The sequence below is a fragment of the Anarhichas minor genome, unplaced genomic scaffold (genome assembly GCF_050575085.1).
Source record: "Anarhichas minor isolate MPS153535 unplaced genomic scaffold, ASM5057508v1 ptg000068l, whole genome shotgun sequence".
Classification (NCBI taxonomy): domain Eukaryota; kingdom Metazoa; phylum Chordata; class Actinopteri; order Perciformes; family Anarhichadidae; genus Anarhichas; species Anarhichas minor.
Genome location: NW_027466514.1, coordinates 811635 through 830339, shown reverse-complemented (window position 1 = coordinate 830339; position 18705 = coordinate 811635). Strand labels below are relative to the sequence as shown.

Below are 18705 nucleotides of genomic sequence, written 5' to 3'. Positions count from 1 at the left end.
CATAGAGTCTCAGAGAGTCCCAGGGAGTCTCAGAGAGTCTCAGAGAGTCTCAGAGAGTCCCAGGGAGTCCCAGAGAGTCTCAGAGAGTCTCAGAGAGTCTCAGAGAGTCCGACACGGACGTTACTCAACGTCACGGTTAACTTTACTGTATTAAAATGTGGTGGGATGTGGACTCAGTCATGTGTTGATCCCTCTGGCTCCGTGTAAACCAGCATCACCAGTCTGTGTACGACCTGTGTCGTGTATATATACAGCTATATATATATATATATATATATATATATATATATATATATATATATATATATATATATACAGCTATATATATATATATATATATATATATATATATATATAGCTGTATATATATATATATATATATAGCTGTATATATATATATATATATATAGCTGTATATATATATATATATATATATAGCTGTATATATATATATATATATATATATATATATATATATATATGTATATATATATATATATATATATATGTATATATATATATATATATATATATATATATACAGCTATATATATATATATATATATATATATATATATATATATATACAGCTGAGAGGATCCAATGGTTTTGAAATGGGAGGTTTTTGGTTTAAAGATGAAGTTGCTGCGGCAGACAGAAGAATGACGTTGATGCTCGTTGTTCTTTCATACTTTAACGTGACGAAAGGTCTGAGATTAATCAGTAATGTCTGGTTTTAAGTCTTAAACTGACATATTTGGTTTAATAGGAAAGAGCAAACACTGTGTAACTCATCTGTTTGAACATCATCTTGTTTCAACCTTCTTATGTAACCGTGCAGCCCCACTGTGATCGTATTCATCACACTGACACACGTGTAAAAAGCTGCATTATAACGGTAATGAAACCGTGCATTCAAAGCTAGAAATAGTCATAATAGAGAGTGGAGTTCTATCAGTAGCGAAGCAGCAGGATTAGAGGCCAAACCGACATAAAACACGGCTCAACAAAGAGTAGCCTGCTGCTCATTGAGGCTGCTCGAGGGGTCTTCAACAGAAAGTCCTTTAAACTGGACTCCCAGACCAGTTCAGGACCGTTGGATCCGAACAACAGCCGCCTCTATGGAAGTCTCCACATCTATTTTAGGACGTAATCAATGCTCAGCGCAGTTATGAACTTACAGTGAAATCAGAGCCACAGAGCTACTGTAACGGCTCTAAAAGCAGCTTTATTTCTGCTGTATCATGGTCTGACTCTCAATGCTAACAGTGACTCAGCAAAGCTTTCAATGGACCGGTCTCTGCTGGAGGATCTGGGTCTGTCCACGGTGGACCGGTCTCTGCTGGAGTCTGAGCTGAAGGAGGTTCTGGTGAACCTGCATGAGTTCATCTGGTTTCACCAGAATCCGACCCGGTGGCTCCGATGACGAGCATCAAGAATAACTCTATAGAAACAGACCATCTTCTCTCTAATGGTCTCTTTACTGATGGAGGTCTGTAGAGGATCAGGACTACACTGAGACTGGTTCAAAACCAGTTAAAAGCTCCTCACAGTAACTTTAATTACTTTATTTAGAGCTGGGTAGCTTAAGCTATAAGAATACGATATATTTTATTTCATGCTCACATGAAGTACCTCAGAATGGTACAGTATAAAGTACCTCAGAATGGTACAGTAGATTGTAAAGTACCTCAGAATGGTACAGTAGAGTGTAAAGTACCTCAGAATGGTACAGTATAGTGTAAAGTACCTCAGAATGGTACAGTATAGTGTAAAGTACCTCAGAATGGTACAGTATAGTGTAAAGTACCTCAGAATGGTACAGTAGAGTGTAAAGTACCTCAGAATGGTACAGTAGAGTGTAAAGTCCTGTTACGTTTGATGCAGGTTTAACCATGTGACCCAGATCCACAGTGAGAAACTGTGACTTCACTTCTTCCTGATTATAAAACTAGCAGACGTCGTATCAGGACAGTCTGAGCTGCGGTAGTAACGGTGAACTGTGACACTGATTGAAGCGTTTGGCCGAGCGTCTCGGTGAGAAACGGGAGCCGGACAGACGAGCTTCTGTTTCCTCGTCTCCTTTTGAGGAGAGTCGAGTATTCGAGAGCCGGATCTCAGACACAACGACAGAAACAGACAGCGGCTGGAATGTGAAGGACCTGGAGAAACACTTAGAACCGTCTGATTCTGCACTGAGTCTGCTGCAGTTTAATCAACCTGGACCGGTCCTACATGAAGCAACTTTAACACATGTTGACTGAAGTGTATTTATAGAGGAGGAGCAGCGCAAATCAAATCACGTTTCCCTCGATCATTTGTAGGGAATCAGAGGGTTTGTTATCATAAAGTCGCCTTTTTAAATTTACCATCTGGAATTAAAATATGAGAACAGCAGCCTGAAGAACCTCAGATCTGAATATTTCAGGGTCTATAAGTTGAACATTATTAGAGGAATATTTCAACGTTTTATTGGAAATACCCTTCTTTTCTTCTTGTCTGCTGATTAGATTAGATGTTGTTATAAACAGACATGTACCTTGTTTTATATCTAAAGGTAAGATAGAACTTTATTAATCCCACAAGAAAAAGAATAAGAAAAAAAAACAATAGAATACAAATGTAAACATATATGAACAATAGAGTGATAGCTATTAAGTGTAAATGAAGTGCAAAATAGAATAACAATACTCAAGTACATCACAACGTTCTAGAACTCCGCCTGTGCTTACCTTTTTAATTAAAGGAAAAGAAGACTGCATCGTTTTATTCTCTTTATTGAGTGAGATGGGAGAGAAGCTTCTGGAAGGATTTGATTTGATTCAGCAGGATAATCTGCTTCCTCTGAGTAGAGTCTTTACCTCTCTGGCTCTGGTGGCTTGCCTCTTAAAAGGTTAAAGAAGTTCTGTTTCCGGAGCTTTCGACCAAGTTTTCATGATTCCCAACATGAACACAGGTACGATCAAAAGCTCCTGAGCAAAACAAGGAACTGGACTCTGAGTTTATATTGTTTAGTCTGAGAAACGGAGGATTTAAAAGGATGTAAAACCAGTAAATACTCACATTGGAAGAGCTAGAATTAGCGCTCTTACTTGATCATTGTTGTGTGTGAACAGAGTCGACTAAAGCCGAACAACAACGTTAATAGTTGAGTAAAGAACACAATCCCCAGCAGACAAGAGGATTTTTCTGCTCATGAAACTCTCCACATGCATGTTGGTGATTGATAACGGCCGACAGAGCCAGTTTAGCCGCAGGAGTGTTGTCACAACAGATCTGTCACCAAGTTGTAGGCAACACGTGGACGGGAGTGTTCTTAACCGCGAGTTAAATCAACGTTCAGCTGTATGTTTGGGAGGAGCTGGAAGAACGCTGTGTGGGCGACACCAATCAGCAAAAACAGCACAAATAACTAGAAAACAAAGCTGCTCTCTCCTTCACTTTGAATTAAAAATAGACTCACGGAGGATTTAGAATACATCTGATGTTACAGATGCATAAAATGAATTATGTGATGGCAGGAAATGTGACTTTAGGTCTTCTTGTAACACGATCTAATCGAATCGTTCTTTGGCCCCCGAAGCTGAACCGTCAACTTCATGTCACGGATAATAAATGTGTTCATGTTAAGGTCAAGTCTTAAGAGGAACACAAACAGAAGACATAAATATCCCCTTTGTGTTCAGAGGTAGAAATGATGTATTTTTAGATCAGATGCCAGAGGGAGAGTTCAGCTGGAGTAGAAGAAGAATGGACTCTGTGTTCTTAATGCATGTTCATTAGCAGCTAGATCTCAGTGACTTCTGTTTCATTACATTTTTAGCTATCGGGTGGATTGCCATGATATTTGGTCCAGACGTTCATGGTCCCCAGAGGATGAACCCCACTGACTTTGACGATCCCCTGACGTGAGGATGCAGTGTTGTCTTTACAGCTATTGGGTGGATTTTAAATGACATTTGGTTCAACCCAATCACCTGGGTTCACCTGCTGTTGAGCTCCTAATATGTCTTTTAGCACCATCATGAGGTCAGCTGCTTAATTAGTTTTACCAAATATCTCCCCCTCAGATGTACTTTGTGTTTAGTGCTAATTAGCAAACGTTAGCACGCTAATGCCCTAAACCGAGATGGTGCACATGTTGGACATTCTACCTGTTAAACGTTAGCATGTTAGCATTAAGTAGACTTGAACCTTTAATCAATTAATTGATAAGTCGCTCTGCAGAAAATTTATCAACTCATATTTTAATATCCCCAGTTTTTGCTCATTTTTTGTGATTTAAATGTATATATTCGTTTTGACTGTTGGTTGTACAAAACAAGCAATGTGCAGATGCCACCTTGGAACCATTAACTGATGATATAATCGACAGATCGCCTACTGCCTATTAGCAAATAATAGCATGCTAAAATGCTAAATAGAGATGGTAGATATGGTAAACATGACACATGCTAGACATTAGCGTGTTAGCGTTGTTATTGCTCACACTGTCTCAAAGAGCGGCTAGCATGGCTGCAGACTTAATTTCAGCTGCAATAATGTGTTTTTGTCGAATCCACAGCTTGTTACACTATAAATAGCTGAAGAAGATGTTTCGTATCCTCTAAAAGAGAGCATGTTGTCAGGTTGTCTTTTATTTTGAAGAAGAAGGAGGAGGATGAGTCATTGTAGCCGTTTAACTGGCTCTGGTACAGTGAAGATGTCAGTGAACAAACAGGGTTTCTGCTCTCTCAATACTCTCTCAATACTTAGACCACTGAAGGGTTTTCTGAACGTTCGGTTACTCCTCTTCTTCTTCCTCGTCTTCCTCCTCCTCCTCCTCCTCCTCTTCCTCCTCTGCCTCTTGACCCACATCCAAATGATCTCACTGGCTGTCAGCAGTCATTGTTAGCGAGGGGAAGTCACTGGCTTGTGCTACGGGGTTGTAATGGACGCTCTCTGTTGTTGGCTTTGTTTAGGTGTTGACTGTTTTTTTTGGGGGGGGGGCAGGTTTTCTCTTTCCTCTGGGACTTTCCCTGCTGGTCTACATTAATAAGCGGCTCGCCTCCGAGGGGCTTTCTAAAGGGTCACATGGGACCACCGCTATCGAGGCAGGTGTGTGTTTTCAGGGTCAAGCGTCGTAAACTTTGGCAGAGGACTCAAAACACCCCCAGAGCGATGGCGTTCTCAAAGAAAATGAGTTTGAGACAGTCGACATGTACGATGTGATTTTCCTCTCTCTGGAACTTCCCTTTCTCCCTCTTTTTCTCTCCCACTCTCTCTGTTCTGCTCACATTCCTCCGGCCCACATGTACATTCATGGTGCTTCACGGTGTGGACGGTGAGGACGGTGTAGGTGAGCGTAGATGTGATCAGTGTGGAGGAGGAGGCCCGGCTCTGGATGCCAGACATTTCTGTGGACCCTCCTCCAGTTTTGTAGAAACCCTTCACAGAATATTCACGTCAGAGTTGCATTTAACACAAATATCTCTCCACGTATTTATGTTCCTGACATTTTGGTGCAATCAAAGCATCTAATGCATGTTTTTTAAATAAAGAAAATAGATAATAAAGTGACTCTTCTGCTGTCCACCAGAAGAATGATTTGTGCTAATTAGCATCAGCAGCTACTTCTGGCAGCATGTTTCTATGTATATATTCTGGGTGTTTTTAGACGATAGCCGTGTTTCTTTTCGGTGGTTAATTACCAAGTTGTCGGTGGTTTAATTGGTCCTGATGTTAAAATCTGATCCATCTGTATAAAACAAACATGGAGACCAGATTTAGACCAGAGAATATAAAACCTTCCCTGCGTCATAATGGCTTTAAAATGGTTTGTTTAGTCGCGTCGTTCATTACCATGAAGGGCAAATAGGTTTCTACGAATAGAAGCTGTCGCTGCTTTTCTGTTTTTTAGTGCATCGAGTCACTGCATGTTCTCCGCTGGAAGACATGAACATTTGTGATTTCACGGCACAAATACTGTGACAAACATCGGCTTTATAGATCAGCTAATGGGAGCTTTGACCAGAACAGCTCAACTCTTTTAAAGCTACAGTAGGAACGTCTTCTGGAGCAATTCAGGAACCCTTCCCCGTTGACTTCAACTGTCAGAACAGGAGGTTTAACTCATTCAGGTTTGACTAATTCACCACGAGGGACAAAATGAGAAAGACTGGCACAAAGAAGTAGATGAATAAAGGCACAAAAGAAGAAAGAAGAGGGGAAAAGAGCGATAGAATAGTCTCACAGTTTAAGTAGAGATCATGAGTTGTTGAGTTTAACTCAGGATTCTCCTCGTCCAATCTTTATCTTTTTAAGGAAGGACAAGAGCTCATAACGTTCTGAGTTACATGGAGGTGGAGTCTGTGATTTACAATGACGCATCGTTCCCCTACGAGCAAATTAACGACGTTTATCTGCGTTTTTGTTTGAAGCATCTTTCGTCTGTAATTTTCTCTAAAATCTCTCGTTTCTCGCTCCACTGGTGCTCAGAAGGCGGCCTATCTTTAGAAGCCACTTCCTGTGTGTTTGTAACCAGGAGGGTTGATGGTTGAAGCACCGAGTCAGGCCGAAGGAATGTGAGACCAAGTTATATTTAAGAAAAGAGGGAAATCCCTCTAATTTACTGTTAGGAATGTAACGGCACCGGGTACCACATTATTTAGCTCCTACGTTATTCCTAACGGTTAAATAACGTTTAACGGTTACGTTATGGTGCCTTCAGGCTCTGCTCAGTGAACATGAGTACTGGCTGAAGCTACATTATAACGTTATCATGATGTGTTCACAAGTTTGAAGATGTTTTCACTTGAATATAAAATAGATATTAGAGATGAATTATGAGCTGTTTCATTTCCTAACACGAGCTATAAGCTCATTATTATACTTCATTACAAATAATAATGACAAGATCTTTTATTTCCTAATTCGTATTGTTATAACAAAGTCAAATGATTACATGTAGAGAGTTTAAACTGACTTCAGGGCGGATCCTCGTAGACCAGCTGCTATAATCTATCTGTTAATATTGATCATCAATGATCGGCTGTTGGTGTCGGTGGTGAAACAGCGTGATCGGAAGTTATATTTGTTCCTTTTTTCTTGTGTTCTGATCCGAACCGTGACTTTTATGATCCGTTGAACCTCATTAACTTCAGAGATTTAATGCCAATCAAGAGAACAGACGTCTGTACTTTCTGCTCTCGTTCGTTCTTTTTTCTTAAACTCTTGAAAGCAGCACTGAACTCCTTCTGTCTAAAGTATCGATCGGTCGTTGAGGATGAATAGGAGCGTTGACGGTGAGCGAGGCGCTGCCCTTGAGCACTGCGTTTTGTTTTTTTATTTTGTGTCCAGGCCGTGATGTTGATAGCAGCTCGGCCTCTGTGTGCTCCGGCTGATAACCACTCAGCTGCAGCACCGCCATTTACAATAGGCCTCCTCTCTCTCTCTCTCTTTCTGTCTCTCTCTCTCTCTGTCTCTCTCTCTCTCTCTCTCTCTCTCTCTCTCTCTGTCTCTCTCTCTCTCTGTCTCTCTCTCTCTCTCTCTCTTTCTGTCTCTCTCTCTCTTTCTGTCTCTCTCTCTTTCTGTCTCTCTCTCTTTCTGTCTCTCTCTCTTTCTCTCCCTCTCTCTCTCTCTCTCTCTCTCTCTCTCTCTTTCTGTCACTCACTCACTCTCTCACACTCACTCACTCTCTCACACTCTCTCTCTCTCTCTCTTTCTGTCTCTCTCTCTCTCTCTCTCTCTGTCACTCACTCACTCTCTCACACTCACTCACTCTCTCACACTCTCTCTCTCTCTCTTTCTGTCTCTCTCTCTCTCTCTCTCTCTCTGTCACTCACTCACTCTCTCTCACTCTCACTCTCCCTCTCCCTCTCTCACACACACACTAACTCACTCACTCACTCACTCACACTCACTCACTCACTCACACACACACTCCCGCCTCCTCTGTACGGGGGTTACTGAAGTTCAGGTTGTGTGTGAGCGCTCCGCTCTTCATTGGTTCTGATCCGAGTGGGACCGTGTCGTTCAGGTTCCGTGGGAGGTTTGATGTCTTGGTGTCCATGCCTTTGATTCACAAGACTCTTCTTCCTTGTGTTTACAGAACACTTGTTGTTGCTTTTCATCCGTCGTCTACTCATAATCCCGTTTGTTTTAAGGTTCTGTAAGTTGTCGTTGGGTCGTCTGTGCTATTATATTATCATTTGTCATTAATTTTATTGTCGCAATTATTTCTGGGACAATATATCATCCGACAAAAGTAGTTCTGACTAAGCCCCGAAGGAAGGGCGCCGTTCACGAAGCCACTTTTACATCGTGGTCAAACGGTGGAACTACAACTTCCTGGTCATGTGATCCATGTTCCCATAGAGGTACGTTGTGAAAGAGACGTCTGTAACTCAATTTCCTTTTGCTTCATGCGCCAATTATCAACTTTTATAGCAAAGAACGTGGTGCTGCCTCCAATGCTGTAAGCCGTGTCCAGTGTTCATGCTTCACTTCACAACTTCACAACAAACAAACTTCACTTCATCAGGTTTCTGAGGTTCAATGATCATGTGACTCACACGGTAAACCACTTAAAACCAACATTACAACCATCAGAGTTTAAGGAACAACATGTTTATATAAGTAAACCAGCTCAGAGAGTGAGAGAGGCACGATGGATGAAGAGTTCAACTTATTCAGACATCCAGAGATATTCTGTCTCTTTCTCCAAGTTCACAGCCGTCCTCATTTTGAGCTCGTTGACTGAGATGTAGTAGGCAGTGAAGCACAGGGAGTCGCACTGAAGGCTCGGAGCCGGACTCACGATGACTAATGCTCCCAGGATGCATTGCAAGGATCCGTGACAGATGACTGTGGACCTCCCAGGTTACAAGGCGTTCCTCCGTATCATGATTCACACCAGCAGCAGCTCTGCCATGCAGGATTATCTCTCATCGGTGCTGCAAACCGCTGAGTGGAAGCACATGCTGCTGTGTGATAAACGTCTCTTTGTGTCACACAAACCAGTTAGAAACGGCTCCACACACGTACGGGAAGGTCTCTGTAATTCATCAGTGAGGGCCGGCTTCTTTAGAGTATTTGACTTTTAGTAGTGTCAGGTTTCAAAGGGACAGTTGTGAGGTTTAGAAGTGTGGTTGTAAGAGGTTCTCCATAGTTGGTGTGTTACTACAGTACATGGAGTTTGGAGAAACAGACGATACAATATGCTCTCTTCAAAGCCACCAGGCTCTTGTGTTGCTGTGTGACACCAAAGTCACACAGCAACAGAAACTAACTGATCAGTTGAAGCAGTGGTGGACCAGCAGCCCCTGTGTTCTGTGAGGTAAAACTATAGTTTTCTTCTCTGGTGTCTTTGAGAGGAGCACAGACAACGTAAAGTGATGAAGTCAGCGTTATTTTATATATCTCAGATTACACACGTTTGTCTTTAACAACAGTCCTGCGTGGTTCAGACCAGGACCTCTACGATCGATGTCCCGGTATCGGAGACTTTGACCCGTGACTGGTTTCGGTGTCGTGTTCACAGACAGCTGATGTTTGTTTTCAGTGTTCATTAACTGTTTTCTGCAAAGGTTTTTTAAGCCTTCATGTAAATACTGATAACAAAAATCTGGCATGATAGTATTGAAAATAATATTTTATCTGTATCTTTATGTCATAAAGTCACTAGTGTAGACACACATCTACGTATAAAGCAATACAACTTGGTTCGGTTTATAAAATTGTGAACAAGTTGCATTTCTAGTTGGTAGAATATGTCCATGACAATTTCCTGAAGCCCAAAGTAACGTCTTCAAACAGCTCGTTTGAGGCCAGAAACTCCAGATAAATTTACTAAAATAAAGATGAAACATGATCATTAAAGTGGAAAACAGAGCTGTTACACATTGTGTGTTTAATCCACTACTCACTGCAGTGACGGGTCATAAAAACACCTGGTTTCACTCCCAAGCTGTCACACGTCACTCGGCTTATTGTAACCTTTGATTAGTTTCTGTTGCGTAGCGCTGATCGGTGCTGATGCAGGTTCACCTTCATCACGACACTGACGGCATCGCCGCGTCCTCTCGCGGTTCGTTCCATGTTCGGGGGAGAAAACAACAACAACGAGCCAAAATGCAGCGATGGCGACATGCGAGCGGCCTCTCACAGAGTGCTCATTCTCGTTGGGTTACATGCAGGCTGCAGCTTGCATTGTGCGGCCCGTTTATCCAGTAAGCTCTGTTTAGTAACAAGTCATTGTTTGTTCGTCCACGCACATGATTCACACAGAATGACTCACGGAGGAGAGCCGGGCCACACTCACGGTCATAATTAAAGGCTTCTGGTCCCAGAATACGGCATTTTGAAGTCGACGTCCTCATGGTAACGGTGGCATCTTCTGCTCCCCTCTAATCCGCTCAAAGCAGATGTTTGAAGAGTCTGTTCGAACGTGAAAACTCAATAACGGAGGTTGTTTTTTGAGTAAAATGTCTTCTTTTCTGTCTCCTTCCGTCTCTCAGAGCTCGACGCAGGAGATCGGCGAGGAGGCCGAGGAGGACGCCGTCTTCACCATCACGCTGAGGAAGGTGCAGCTCCACCAGTCGGCCAGCAAAGGACAGCGGTGGCTGGGCGTGGAGACGGACTCGGCCCTGAGCCTCTACGAGACCTGCAAGGTGCGCACCATCAAGGCCGGCACGCTGGAGAGGCTGGTGGAGTACATGGTGTCGGCCTTCAGGGGCAAGGACTCCACCTACGTCACCATCTTCCTCTGCACCTACCGCTCCTTCGCCACCACCAGGCAGGTGCTGGACCTGCTGCTCAACAGGTAGAGGGAACAGGTTTTGGTGCATCTATTGTATTTGGTATATATGAGCCAGTAATTAAAAGGATTCAGCAGTTCAGGAAACAAGCTGAAGAAACAGACAAAGACTTCTTCACATGACGTAAACGTCTACAGAGGAACCTGATTAGATGTTGATGTCATCTGTAATTCAATATTCAAAGCAAGCTGACTGACTCGTGCTCCTCTTTTTATTTTAATCAGATTTCTGATATTTAGTTCAATATTCTGTAATCTTCTACAAATGTATTCACAATTTAAATCTGTCTTTTAAAAGTTAAATCTTGTGTATCTAGTGTGTTTTGAATGTTACAATCTTAGTGTGTATATCCGTCTTATTTACTTTTTTTAACAGGACTTTTGGTCAATAAAGTAAAAAAACTAGATTCTTGACTCCAGCTGTCATTCAAACTGGTAGATTTGAGCCATTTGTGTGAACAAGATACTGACGATCTCAAACTTATTTTGGCATTTTTAAAATGTATTTGGCTGATAAATCTGGTTCAGTAGACGAAGTTAGAACATAAAGTTAAAGTGTTAACGTTCTCAGATGATATCTAACATTTAGAGAAAGCTTTTCTTAGAAGATGAATTAAAGCAGAACATTAAACATTAATCTCTCGTGTGAACACAAGGTTCTTTTATTCTTTCTGTCAGCGTTTGAGTGCTTCTTGTGTTTTCTTGTTTCAGGTACGCTAAGCTCCTCAACGTCCCTGCAGCCGCCGCTCACAGAGTGTCCATGGACGACTGCACCGAGCTGAGGAGGTGAGTGTGCCCGCGTGTTAGCTTTAGCATTGTTAGCTTCCAGAAACCACAGTTTCTAATGATTCAACCTTCCTTTAAATGAAGCTTCTGTTATTCTCTTAACGAGAGACGCTAACTAACAGATAACTTCACCAGTTCATTACTGACATTAGGACAGTTATCTTTAAGTTTTTTGAAATGTTATGTTTAGAAACACACATGAGTTATTAACTTATTAAATATGTGCTATATATGTTGCATACGTTTCTGTATGTGAAATAAAAGCTTTATTACAGTCGCCAAACAAAACACCCACAGTTAAGCAGCTTAATAATTCAGACAATACTGTCAACATAACATGTGTGATATGTTATTAGGAATAAAATCTTCTTGTGTGAACGTAGATGAGAAAAAGGAGGAACAAAAGGAGAACAAGTATCTAAATAAAAACCACCGTTTGACCGCACAAGTAAACGCACCAACGTACCTGCAACGTTGTCTGGCTCCAACAGCAATATTTAAATACAAATGACACAAATTTAGTTATTTCGGGCTGCACATTTAGCTGTTTTCTGTCCTTATTTTGCTTAAAAGTGGACAAGAACTGGTCGCTAATTAGTCAAAACGGCCGCCAAAGGCAACCGCTACTGACGAGCCGTGAGCGCTGGTCACTTGTGATCTGATCGCCTCAAAATGCATTTTAAAATCAAGTGTAAACCGGGTTTTAAATGCTGATATTTACTCAGAGGATTCCTGACATCTTTTCTTGTGTTTTTCATTGTGTGTGTGTGTGTGTGTGTGTGTCGCAGCACTGTGTCGTCCATCCTGGGCGCGTGGCTGGACCAGTACTCCGAGGACTTCTGGAGCCCCCCGAGCTACGACTGCCTGCACCAGCTCATGTCCTACCTCCACCGCCACTTCCCCGGCTCGGACCTGGAGCGCCGCGCCCGCAACCTGCTGGCCCACTTCCACCGCCGGCAGCAGTGTGAGCCCGATCCCGACGGTATGAAGGCAGGACAGGAGAGGGACACCAGCAGGGCAGGGACTCCAGGAAAAGGGGGTCAGAGAGAAACGCTGGATTTTTGTTTTTTGCTTGTTTGTCCTTGTGTACAGCTTCACATTGCACGCCGTGATAAAGAACAGTTTGGTTGTACTGATGATAACGGCTCGTTGGCTGCAGAGATTGAGAGGAAACAAAACACACGCATGACGGTCAAAGAGAGGAAGAGAAAGTGCAGGATGTGAGTTCATGTCGAGCTCCGGTCGAGGCGGTGTTGTGAAATGTTTTTTTGTTTTTGCATCTCCTCAGGCGAACACATCGGCTGCCCTTTCGCTACGCAGGAAGAGAGCGGCTTTGAGGACGAGCTTCCTGCTTTCAGCTTCCTGTCGTTTGACCCCATCATGGTGGCGGAGCAGTTCACGCTCATGGACGCGGTGAGCCGGTTTCTCTTAAATAGTTGTTGTTTTTTGTGTCTGACTAACCGTCTTAAACTCAAAGATGTTCAGTTCACACATTAGACAAAGAAAGCAGCACATCGGAGAAGCTTTGGTGTTTTTGCTTTTCATGTTTTCTTTAAACAATCTAAACCCTTTTATCACAGCCAGAAGCTGTAAACACCGTCATTATCGTTCGATTTTCATCTTTACAACGGTCCTTGAACACATCATGTGCGACGAACACTTCCGTCAGAAGAAGTTAGCCAAAACTAAACTTAAAATTGTTTATTTAGTCATAAACATTTTATTCTGAATGTCTCATTTAATATCTCTTCCCAAATAAACCGTTTAAAGTAACTAAATCCTGTAAAAAGCATTAAATTCTTATGTTTTCCAATTTTTCTAAATTGGGTACCGTATTTTCCGCACTATAAGGCGCACTTAAAAGCCTTTAATTTTCTCAAAAAAACGACAGTGCGCCTTGTAATCCGGAGCGCCTTATATATGGATCAATTGGTTAATTGGTTGATCCATACTGGTTGTACACGGCGCTCTGTCAAAATGTTTCAGTACGACTGGTAAACTACAAAGCCGCACCGCGGTAAACACCGGTACTGTGCTTACTCCTAGTCCAACACCACTTGTGTGTATAAAGACCCCAAAATGGCACCTTTCAAGAGACACGCTTACGACGCTATTCTATTCTATTCTATGCGCCTTATAATCCGGTGCGCCCTATATATAAAAACAGTTCTAAAATAGGCCATTCATTGAAGGTGCGCCTTATAATCCGGTGCGCTTTATAGTGCGGAAAATACGGTACTTTTATTTTGACTGCTTTATGTCATTATAACTGAGTTATTCTGCACTAAAGACATGTTTGAGTTCTCTCTACTTCAGTCATGACTGTGCTGTTCCCAAAGAAAGTTTAATGGACTTTTATGTTGTCGTGAAAAACGAGCCACAGAGAGTAAAATGTAATCGGAGCAACAAAAAAGGCCCGAAACTGCTTTGGGTTGAGAGGGTCAACACTCCTGATGACGAGTAAACTGACATTTCTGTGTGAAAATATACAAAATGACAGTTTTTCTATGTTTTGTTTATTTCATCAACTGTTAACTGTTAATGTGTCGCATGTCTCGGTCCAGGACCTGTTTAAGAAGGTGGTGTCCTACCACTGCCTGGGGGGGATCTGGTCTCAGCGGGACAAGAAGGGGAAGGAGCACCTGGCCCCCACCATCAGAGCCACCGTGGCCCAGTTCAACTCCGTCACCAACTGCGTCATCACCACCTGCCTGAGCAACCCGACGCTGAAGCCCAACCAGAGAGCCAGGCTGCTGGAGCGCTGGATCGACGTGGCCCGGGTGAGTTTCTGGAGCTGATGCTACGAAGACTGCTGTTAAAGTTGGAGGTGTTAAGGTGGAAGCCTCCTTATCAGCTTCAGATTTCCTCAATATATTCCCTCATGTGTTCAGGAGTGTCGGATCTTGAAGAACTTCTCGTCGTTGCGAGCCATCCTCTCCGCCCTGCAGTGCAACGCCATCCACCGCCTGAAGAGGACCTGGGAGGAAGTGTGCCGGTAGCTCTCCGCTCTTCAGTCTCTTAAATGTGCACGGATCGAGTATCATTGAAGGCCGAGCTGCTGATTATTCGTCCATTCTTCTCTCCTCTGTGCGTCCGTTCTCAGGGAGAGTTTCCGAACCTTCCGCGAGCTGTCGGAGATCTTCTCAGACGACAACAACTACTCCCTCAGCCGAGAGCTGCTGGTGAAGGTGAGACGCTGCTCCTCAACAGAACACATCAAAACACCAGACATGTGTCGTAGCTCAACTCTTCTACTCACATACAACTTTCAAGATTTTAAAGTGATCTCTTCAAAGTATTTGTCTTAGATCGGAGCATTAAATTCATATTATACTGATTATATTTATAAATGTATATATATATATATACAGTATATATAGTAATAGTAGACTTTATCCTTATTGAACACTCCTAATGTGTCTGTCTCTCAGCCAGAGTGATATTCATAGTTTCACCCATATTGTAAGAAACCTGCAGTAATAATCAGAGCTGTGAGAGCCTCACAGTAACAGCAGCAGGATGTATGGCGAGGTGCATTATATAAAGTATTATTCTAACGTAACAGCGAGTGAACACCTCGTCTTCCTCTGAGGGAATCCCCGCTGACGTCAGGAGGGGGAAACCTCTGACCGGCGTAGATAACGGCTCTGACGGCCTTTATCTGCTGCGACCGTCGGCTGAGTTCACTCGACTCGGTTTAGCTCGAGTGACACAAAATGCCTCCGAGTGTTACGTCACCCTGAGACTTAAGACCGGGGTGACATATGTCAAAGATATATGCCAGTATACATAAAACATACGGTCACATTCATGTTCATTTTAATGCTTCGTAACGACAGTAATGTTGTTTTTCACACATAAGTCCACTGCTTCATTTCATCATTAAAGGAGTTTATTTTACACACGACGATCCGTTTTCTCGTCATGGTTAGAACAACGATGAAAACAGTTGAGAGCAGCAACAACAAAATGCTACTGCATTATGGGAAATGTAGGATCCAGCATCCTTGTAGTTTGAGCCAGTCTGGGGACTAAAGTCCGGATGTCTCACCCTCCACCACGTCGACTGTGACCGTCCTTTAGACCGCTGGTGGTCAAACTACATAAATTAGTTTATGACTTCAGCATATTTCTAATGAGTTGATAATAATTAATATGAGACGGATTTATATCTTTAGTTTATATTTGCATTGTAATCTCTTTAGGACGGAGCCAATAACAGAAACAAATATATCATTTATAAGTGGGAGTGGGAGCTCTTCTTTATGTAAGAGGATATTATCCACTGTTCTGTTGAGCTCAACCGACCTGATGAAGGTTGTGTGGACTGAAACATAAATCATATAAACAGTATAAACCAGCTTTTAATGAGGCAATGAAGGTTTTTATCTCACTTTCATTCGAGTCGTGCTCGTCGAGATATTTTTGCCGTTAAATTAAACATTGTTGAAAAGCCTCAGTTTAAAGAAAGAGGAATGTTTTCCTCAGTGATGTTCTCACTCAGACATGTTTGAGTTTCCTCAGGTAACACAGTCCTGCAGGTTAAATGTGCGACAGGATCTAAAGAAGTGACGTTTTTATTTCTTACGTGTATTTAAAGTCGACTTACTCTCCGTTCGTTCTTCTGCAGGAGGGAACCTCCAAGTTCGCCACTTTGGAAATCAACCCCAAACGAGCTCAGAGGAGACACCAGCAGCAGAGAGACCTGGTGAGTCCTCACACTCCTCAGTGCTTCTGCTTCACCACGTTAAACTCTCATTCTGCAGCCTCTGAATGTGAACAATGAGCTGCATCAATGTGCCAGCAGCCCCATCTAGTGGTGAGGAAAGTCACTGCAGTTTGTCCAGAGAAGGAGACTCTCCTCTTCTCTTTTCTCTGTTTTGGGCTGATCTAAAATGAGCGAGGATGCACAGGTGTATTTAAATAAAGGCTCCGAGGAGACGTTGTCTCATTTTGTTAAATGTGAAATGTTTATTACTGATGATTTAGAAAGCTTTTTGGGGCTGAATTATTAGTAATTTGAGCTTAAATTGATAACAATGTAGGATATGCATATATAAGCATTATGCGTCTGCCTGTTTACTAGATTGTATATTAACTATACTCATTGTATTGTGTAATATGATAATACCATCTCTTCCTCGCCTCCTCCGCTCACGTCTCAGGTGGGAGGGACTAAGACGCGAGGAGAGGAGGAAAAGAATCGAGGATGTACAAACTGAGAAATGAGAAGAGCCATAAACACTTTATATTATTTATATAATAATAACTATTTAGTTAATTTTGACATAAAACTTTTAACTGTGTTTTAACAGGTCATTTATAGAGTGAAACACATTTTTACAGACTTGCTTTTATGTGATGTCGTCTTTTTATTTAATTTATTTTATTTTATTTTATTTTATTTTATTTATTCATTTTTAAATAATTTGTATTCATGTGAACATAAACAAAATAAAATGTTAAAGCTGCATCAGTATGAATGAACCAATCAACCACTTCTATCTGATGTGTTTCTGTTTCTTCTACCTTGAATATTCCCGCCCTGAAGAACGTTTGTGTTTTCTACATTAAAGAGTTGTGTTCTTGCTGCTCCTCCGTGTTGTTCATGTTTTTTTCCTCCTCTGTGAGCAGGGAGTGATGCAGGGCACGATCCCGTACCTGGGAACCTTCCTGACGGACCTGGTGATGATGGACACGGCCATGAAGGACTACACTGAGGTCAGACACCCGTCATCTGCTCTTTACTGCTCTGTACATTGAGACTATGAACACAGTCCAATTTAAAACAGTGTTTTATTAATAGATAATAAAGTTCACAACAGAACAGGCTCTCCTGGGGCCGGCTGGCTGCACACGGCTATGAACCAATCAGAATGCTTCATTTGAGCAAGCCGTTTCATGACATGTTTTTATTTTCCTACCATCACGTTCTCATGTTTAGCTTTTTACCTCTCTCTCTTTTCTTAGGGCGGTCTGATCAACTTCGAGAAGAGGAGAAAGGTGAGTTGCATTTTTCGCGTTTGTTTGTAATGATCTGTAAAAAAACCGAAGAAGAAAAGCAAAATGGTTTCCAGTTTAGAGCAGACGAATCTCTGCTCTCTGCTGTCAGGAGTTCGAGGTGATCGCTCAGATCAAGCTGCTCCAGTTGGCCTCCAACAACTACAGCTTCACTCAGGACAGTCACTTCAGGGAGTGGTTCGCAGGCGTGGAGAAACTCAGCGAGGCCGAGAGGTTAGTCCGTCTGTTTGTCCCTCTGTCTCTACCAGGTGTGTCTCCATCAGGACGACATTTATCAAACATTATAGAAGGGAAAGATGCCAAAGTATTAAAGCTGCAGCAGGTAAAAGTATGTTATATATATATTTATTATCTAAACAAACAAAACAAAGTAAATAATTCAGATTCAGCGCTCTGGGGTCGTGTTGCATTTACTGACACATATCAGGGCAGGATTTCTGGGCACTGAATCGACAGAACAACGAGGTCGCCCCCTTGTCTGATCCTTGAGATTAACGTTGTCATCACTTCCTGTCTCTGCAGCTACAACCTGTCCTGTGAGATCGAGCCTCTGTCGGAGTCGGCCAGCAACACGCTCAGAGCCAAGAAGAACGGCGGCATCATGAAGCGCTGGAGCGAGTACGTGATTAATGTTAATCTTCATCCGTCTCCGCGTGTTTCACAACAGCTAAACTATAAACTCCTCCTCCTCCTTTTGTCTCGTGTCCAGCCGACAGTTGACGGAGGCCGGCTGCAGCGGCGCCCCCGGCTCTCACTCCAAGTCCTTCGACCACTCACACTACAGACCGTACCAAGGTGGCGGTGGCGGCGGGGGAGGTGGGGGGGGTGGTGGTGGCGGGGGGGACAGCGGCGACGCCCTCAGCGTCACCTCCGTCAGCTCCAGTGGGTCGGACCTGGAGGACGTGAACGCCAGCTTCCTGTCCGACTCTCCAGAGGGACACGAGAGGAAGGTGAGCAACAGCAAGTACATTCACTCAAGTACTGTACTTTTGAGGTACTTGTACTATAATGTTTTCTTTTCATGCCACTTTCTACTTCTACAATTAACCTGTTGGCTGCTGACATCACCCCCCAGCAGCGAGTGTTATGCGAGTGTTAAGGGG

The 18705-nt window shown here is 42.7% G+C and overlaps 1 protein-coding gene and 1 long non-coding RNA gene across 5 annotated transcripts in view; one reads left to right on the top strand and one right to left on the bottom strand.

The window, feature by feature from the left end:
* The window catches only part of LOC142934371 (ral guanine nucleotide dissociation stimulator-like), a 45344-nt gene that overhangs the window by 19937 nt on the left and 6702 nt on the right, over nt 1–18705 (top strand). For 3 of the 4 annotated variants that reach the window (XM_076078925.1, XM_076078923.1, XM_076078922.1), the window contains exons 2-14: nt 10497–10801; nt 11507–11581; nt 12370–12620; nt 12870–12994; nt 14146–14361; nt 14473–14576; nt 14685–14769; nt 16212–16289; nt 17216–17302; nt 17552–17584; nt 17694–17815; nt 18125–18220; nt 18312–18552. In XM_076078925.1, coding sequence (XP_075935040.1) covers nt 10497–10801; nt 11507–11581; nt 12370–12620; nt 12870–12994; nt 14146–14361; nt 14473–14576; nt 14685–14769; nt 16212–16289; nt 17216–17302; nt 17552–17584; nt 17694–17815; nt 18125–18220; nt 18312–18552 — 1818 coding nt within the window. The remainder of the gene's footprint in view (nt 1–10496; nt 10802–11506; nt 11582–12369; nt 12621–12869; nt 12995–14145; nt 14362–14472; nt 14577–14684; nt 14770–16211; nt 16290–17215; nt 17303–17551; nt 17585–17693; nt 17816–18124; nt 18221–18311; nt 18553–18705) is intronic. The other variant, XM_076078924.1, reaches the window with a different exon arrangement.
* Nucleotides 2762–8874, bottom strand: LOC142934374 (uncharacterized). The gene is made up of 2 exons (XR_012947721.1): nt 5842–8874; nt 2762–5737 (listed from the first exon to the last, which is right to left on the bottom strand). It is a non-coding gene; the product is annotated as an uncharacterized LOC142934374 (long non-coding RNA).